The 5975-nt window shown below is 50.4% G+C and overlaps 1 protein-coding gene across 2 annotated transcripts; it reads left to right on the forward strand.

The window, feature by feature from the left end:
• Positions 1 to 631: 631 nt before the first annotated feature.
• NEFL (neurofilament light chain) lies at positions 632 to 4867 on the forward strand. 2 transcript variants are annotated; one of them, XR_007151635.1, is made up of 5 exons: positions 632 to 1760; positions 2824 to 2948; positions 3421 to 3740; positions 4313 to 4522; positions 4629 to 4867. XR_007151635.1 is itself a non-coding variant. In XM_047856568.1 (4 exons), exons 1-4 carry the CDS (start codon positions 714 to 716, stop codon positions 4450 to 4452), a joined length of 1632 nt encoding a protein of 543 aa, XP_047712524.1. In that variant the 5' UTR covers positions 632 to 713; the 3' UTR covers positions 4453 to 4867. The 2 variants fall into 2 exon arrangements, 1 of the variants encoding a protein (XP_047712524.1); XM_047856568.1 differs by having other exon boundaries at positions 4313 to 4867.
• Positions 4868 to 5975: the final 1108 nt, after the last annotated feature.

Below are 5975 nucleotides of genomic sequence, written 5' to 3' on the forward strand. Positions count from 1 at the left end.
CGCATTAAAGAGAAATAACCAGGAGAAAGAGAGATGAATTAAAGAAAGTGCCAGAAATAGCTACAAAGACATATAAAACTTTCCTCCCATATAGACCCGATACCAACAAGCTTAAACTTTTCACTTTAATCACTCATGTCCTAGAGGCACTGCCTTGTCACCTTAAACCCCAAGACGGGGGTGGGGGCGATGGTGGAGGAGGCCCCTGGTGGGGAAGGGGCGAGTTAGAGGGGGGAGGGTGTCTCCTAGGTACGTGGATATGGAAAACTAAGGTGTCAGTGGGGAGTGGGGACCCACCATTGGGGACCCGTCATCCGAGTGATAAAGGGTCAAGGAGTAAGTAGGCTGGGGGGGGGGGGTTGGGAAAGGGAATGAGTGAGGGGTAAGGGGTCGTAAGGAAAAAATCCAAGGCCTCGCATACAAGTGGAAAGGACGCGCGCCGCAGCCCCGGAGCCGCCTGTCGCTCGCCCCCGCCTTCCCTTTTGCGCAGAATCCTCCCCTTGGCTGCAGCAGCGCGCTGCCCCCACCGGCCCGGCGCGCCGTGATCGATCGCAGGCTGCGTCAGAATGCTCCCCGCGTATAAATAGGGGTGGCAGGACCGCGCCGAGCCGCACACAGCCATCCACCTTCCCCTCTCCCACTCCCTCTCTCCCCGTTCTTCTCTCTGTAGGCCCCCATCTCCGCCGCCGGCCGGAGGGGCTCCGACCGCCACCATGAGTTCCTTCAGCTATGAGCCGTACTACTCGACCTCCTACAAGCGGCGCTACGTGGAGACGCCCCGGGTGCACATCTCCAGCGTGCGCAGCGGCTACAGCACCGCGCGCTCCGCTTACTCCAGCTACTCCGCGCCGGTCTCCTCCTCGCTGTCCGTGCGCCGCAGCTACTCGTCCAGCTCCGGCTCCTTGATGCCCAGTCTCGAGAACCTCGACCTGAGCCAGGTAGCCGCCATCAGCAACGACCTCAAGTCCATCCGCACCCAGGAGAAGGCGCAGCTGCAGGACCTCAACGACCGCTTCGCCAGCTTCATCGAGCGCGTGCACGAGCTGGAGCAGCAGAACAAGGTGCTGGAAGCCGAGCTGCTGGTGCTGCGCCAGAAGCACTCCGAGCCCTCCCGCTTCCGGGCGCTGTACGAGCAGGAGATCCGCGACCTGCGCCTGGCGGCGGAAGACGCCACCAACGAGAAGCAGGCGCTCCAGGGCGAGCGCGAAGGGCTGGAGGAGACTTTGCGCAACCTGCAGGCGCGCTATGAAGAGGAGGTGCTGAGCCGCGAGGACGCCGAGGGCCGGCTGATGGAAGCGCGCAAAGGAGCCGACGAGGCCGCGCTCGCCCGCGCCGAGCTCGAAAAGCGCATCGACAGCCTGATGGACGAAATCGCCTTCCTGAAGAAAGTGCACGAAGAGGAGATCGCCGAGCTGCAGGCGCAGATCCAGTACGCGCAGATCTCCGTGGAGATGGACGTGTCCTCCAAGCCCGACCTCTCCGCCGCGCTCAAGGACATCCGCGCTCAGTACGAGAAGCTGGCCGCCAAGAACATGCAGAACGCCGAAGAGTGGTTCAAGAGCCGCTTCACGGTGCTGACCGAGAGCGCCGCCAAGAACACCGACGCGGTGCGCGCCGCCAAGGACGAAGTGTCCGAGAGCCGCCGCCTGCTCAAGGCCAAGACCCTGGAGATCGAAGCATGCCGGGGCATGAACGAAGCGCTGGAGAAGCAGCTGCAGGAGCTGGAGGACAAGCAGAACGCCGACATTAGTGCTATGCAGGTACCGCACCGTGCAAAACACGGTGGGGGCGGGGAGGGAGCTGCAGGAGCAAGTTGTGGGGGTGGGTGGGGGGAGGGTGGAGAGTCGAGGGCGCGCCCAGGAAGTGGAGGCCGGGGAGGAGGCGTCCGCTAGCAGCCAGTGGGGAGCAGAACTTGACTCCCTGGAGACGGTGTGGGAGGGGTGGGGCACTTGGAGGGCGGGGGCGGGGGTGGGACTGCAGTCTGAGGGGACGGGTTCGGTGCAGTTGAATTTACTCCGCATTAAAGCTGCCCAGCCCTGCAAGGGTAGGGTGGGGTGGGTGCAGGGGTGGATCTGGGCGTTGCCTCTGGCCTGCCTCTCTACTGTCTTTCATCAACCACAAGTCGCTTTGCGGCACAGATTGGACCATCTGCTTACTAAATTCGGCAGGGAGCTCTCATTAGTTCCGAAGGATACCTGTGCCCAACCATGCTTTAGGGACTGGTTTTATCAACCACTCCTTTCCCTTAGGTAGACAGGAATGCAGTCCAAACTGTAGTAGGTAATGATGTTCGCAGTAAAACATTTCTTTTTTTAAAGGATTTTCCTTTTCTGGGAAGGAGAAAAAGTAATGTCAACCCCCAGAAAATATTTCAGATGAAATTAGTATTATTTCTTATCTAGCTGCTTCCTACTCGGGTGAAGAAATGGAGTAATTTCTTGCACGTGATTTTGGAGTCAAGTTGACTAATGAATGTGAAACAAAGTTTTTTAAATCAATGAAAAATATTTTTGCAGGCATTGTACGGTGATCATTAGACTGTGATAATGAAAAGAGAACCAAGACTTTTTCTCCCATCAGATGAAAAAACAAATTTCTTTTTGTTTTCATTTCATGCTTCCTGAAGCGAGATTTGTTTGCTTGTTTGTTTTTCTAATCCAAGTAAGGAAAGGTTAAACAAGAGAAAAGGCAGTTCTTTTAGGGGGGATTTTATCTGAGGCGTGCACTTGGGTTGTAAGTAGGTTAGGCCTTTGCAGCCATACTGCAGTAAAATGATAGTTGGATTTATGCTCAGATTCCCCCCCACCCCCCATCCTCCACCAGGACACAATCAACAAATTAGAAAATGAATTGAGAACCACAAAGAGCGAAATGGCCCGATACCTTAAAGAATACCAAGACCTCCTCAACGTGAAGATGGCTTTGGACATTGAGATTGCAGCTTACAGGTAAAAACAGGGTGGGGTGGTAGGAGCCGTTCAGCTTTAGGAAGAAAACCATATGTCATTCACATTGAGTCAGAAACCTTCAAGACTAGTCCTTTGAAATAGGCGTTTGCTTTCTGGCTTTTTCCAAGAAGAAGGTGATTATTAGACAAATACGGAAGAATTTGACCCTGGGATCGTGAGTTCTGCTCTTGGTGTCTCCTTACACTTTAAATCGAAGAGACAGGACTGTTTTCAGTTTGTTTGTCGTTTGTGTGTTTGCTTGTTTTTCTGCTTTTTTTTTCTTTTTCCTGGTGTCGGGCACAACATCCCCAGACATGAGGTTTCGATAATTCCCAGCCCTGCTCCTGCTCCCCTTTGCCTTTAAGGGTGGCATTCGGGGGAAGAGGGGTCGTGGTGGGCTCAGATAGGGCAAGTAATTCACCACACTTCCTGTGTTCTTGTTCATTAACCCCATCCTCCCGTGCCTTCCCAGGAAACTCTTGGAAGGTGAGGAGACCCGGCTCAGTTTCACCAGCGTGGGAAGCATCACCAGCGGCTATTCCCAGAGCTCTCAGGTCTTTGGCCGATCTGCCTACGGCGGTTTACAGACCAGCTCCTACCTGATGTCTGCGCGCTCCTTCCCGTCTTACTACACCAGCCACGTCCAGGAGGAGCAGATCGAGGTGGAGGAGACCATTGAGGCTGCAAAGGCCGAGGAAGCCAAGGACGAACCCCCCTCTGAAGGAGAAGCTGAGGAGGAGGAGAAGGAGAAGGAGGAGGCTGAGGAGGAGGAAGGAGCCGAAGAGGAAGAAGGTATGATAAAAAAGAAATCCCCACAACTTCCAGTACCGTCAGGGCGTGGATATTTGCTAGGAGATGGGTAAGGGGAAGTGAAGCCGCCCTTATGCCAAGAAGTCTTACTCGTATATATATGACTTTAGAATCTTAAATGATCCCTTTTATCTAGTTATCCGGCAAGCCCCGGAGTAAGTGTCTGATTTCTCAAATAGGTTGCCCTCTCAGCGGTACGCATCTCCCTCCGCCCAGCTTGGGAGTTTGTTGAGAATAGCATTTCAAAATACCCTCCTCCTGCTGTCTCTTCATTCCCCGTGAACATTTCAGCAGTCTGTTTCACCCGGCGGTGGGGTGGCCGAGAGAACAGAAGTAGTTTTTTTAAATAAGCGTTTGCCTTTTGGCTTCTTCGAAGAAGAAGGTATTAGTGGCCAGTGTTCAGCACGGTCCATTGTGTGTGTTTGGGGAGGTGGACCTGAGAGATTTGGGGGAGGGCGTTCTGACATTCGGGTTTTCACACAGAACCTTAGCAGAAAGGCGTGGACCGACGTACCCTGGATTTGGAGTTTGTAAACTTTCTCTTTATGTTAAAGCTGCCAAGGAAGAATCCGAGGAGGCCAAGGAGGAAGAAGAAGGAGGCGAAGACGAAGGAGAAGAAACCAAAGAAGCTGAGGAGGAGGAGAAGAAAGACGGAGGTGCTGGGGAGGAACAAGCCACTAAAAAGAAAGATTGAGCCCCTCTTTCCTTAATTGTTCCAGGAAGAATTCTCCCGAAATCAGGTCAACCCCATCGCCGACCAACCAGTTGAGTTCCAGATATTATATGAATTAAGAAGTCAATATATGTATAATTCTGAGATGACTTAGGTTGGACTTTAAATGTCGTGCTATGACTTTTTTCCTTATGCAGAGTATCCGTTTGCTTGCAGAGTGGCTTCCTGGCTCGCTGCCAGCCTGTGCATGGTCCACGCTTATGAGTTCAGGATCTATGGCAATGTGAATAATTCAGATGTTTACAATAAAAACACACACACACACATGAATAAATGAATTCACTAATGTTAATGTTAAACTTCATGGTAAAAATAGCCCTTTGAACCTTTGGTGGTTAGAAATTAAAGACCTCGAATTATGTGCAATAAATAGTAAATAAAGTTACACTGAATGTCATTTCTTGCTGTGGTTGTTGACTTACTTAAAATATCTTAAAGAAGGCACCAGTCGAAGGCATATACAAGTGGACTGTCGACCTCCAAATTTTTACGATGTCCAAATTTTAACAATTACAATGCATTTCCCCCCCCCCCCGATTGGTAACCCTGAGGGATACATTTAGGACATGACCGTTCATGAAATCTCTCCCCTCGAAAATTTTGCTGGTAATGAACTTGAGTAAATGAGAATTTCTGGGGTCTTTCTTTTATAATTAGCAATATACTTTGCCCCGTAAAATGTACTGTGTAACGTTGGGAATGGTTTTCTTGGAGGCAGTGGTGTAATATGATAAAAACACCTTTTGGGGTAAATAGGTAACTTAATAATATGATATGGATAGAAGATGAATCCCACCCATCCGTTATTATAACCGCATTATTTTGATATAGTCTGAATATTATGAGCAGAAGCTGAAACCCAAGCAGTTGATAAAATCAGAAGGAGTTTTTTTTTTTCCATGTATAACTTGGACGGAGAGAGCAAGCAAGAGTACCAAAGATTATTTGCCATTGCAAACGTATTGCCTGCAATCCTGAGCTCATGATTCAGTGTGGTGTTAGCTTGATTCCACTGCTTCAAGTAAACAACATTTAGTGGCACCCATTGGGAGCTTTTCAAAAGCGACAGATACAGCTAATTTAATTATCTGTCACTGAAGGGAGGAGATGATATGCCAGAATGTCACAGTGCCATTGCTCTGCATGTCTTTACCGGGAAATACTTGGATTTCAGCGATCGCTCTGACTGGTTGGACATGGCCTCAGACACACACCCCGCCCATCCTCCTTGTTCACTGTAAAGCCATGAAAGCTCTTGAAGTTGCACTTGATGTGGAATGTAGATGAAATTACTGATGATCCGCTGTTCTGCTTTTGTTCTTACGCGATTGCTTTGGCAGCTAATTCCGTTCAATGTCTGTTCTCTGGACAACGTTTAAAAGCTAACAAACCCGAGAGCCCAGTGGTCTTTATTTAAATGTATCTGATTCTTCACACTCCCTATTTCTGGTTAAATATCTGTCACCGAACAAATAGGTAGCATT

The sequence above is a fragment of the Prionailurus viverrinus genome, chromosome B1 (assembly GCF_022837055.1).
Source record: "Prionailurus viverrinus isolate Anna chromosome B1, UM_Priviv_1.0, whole genome shotgun sequence".
Taxonomy (NCBI): Eukaryota; Metazoa; Chordata; class Mammalia; order Carnivora; family Felidae; genus Prionailurus; species Prionailurus viverrinus.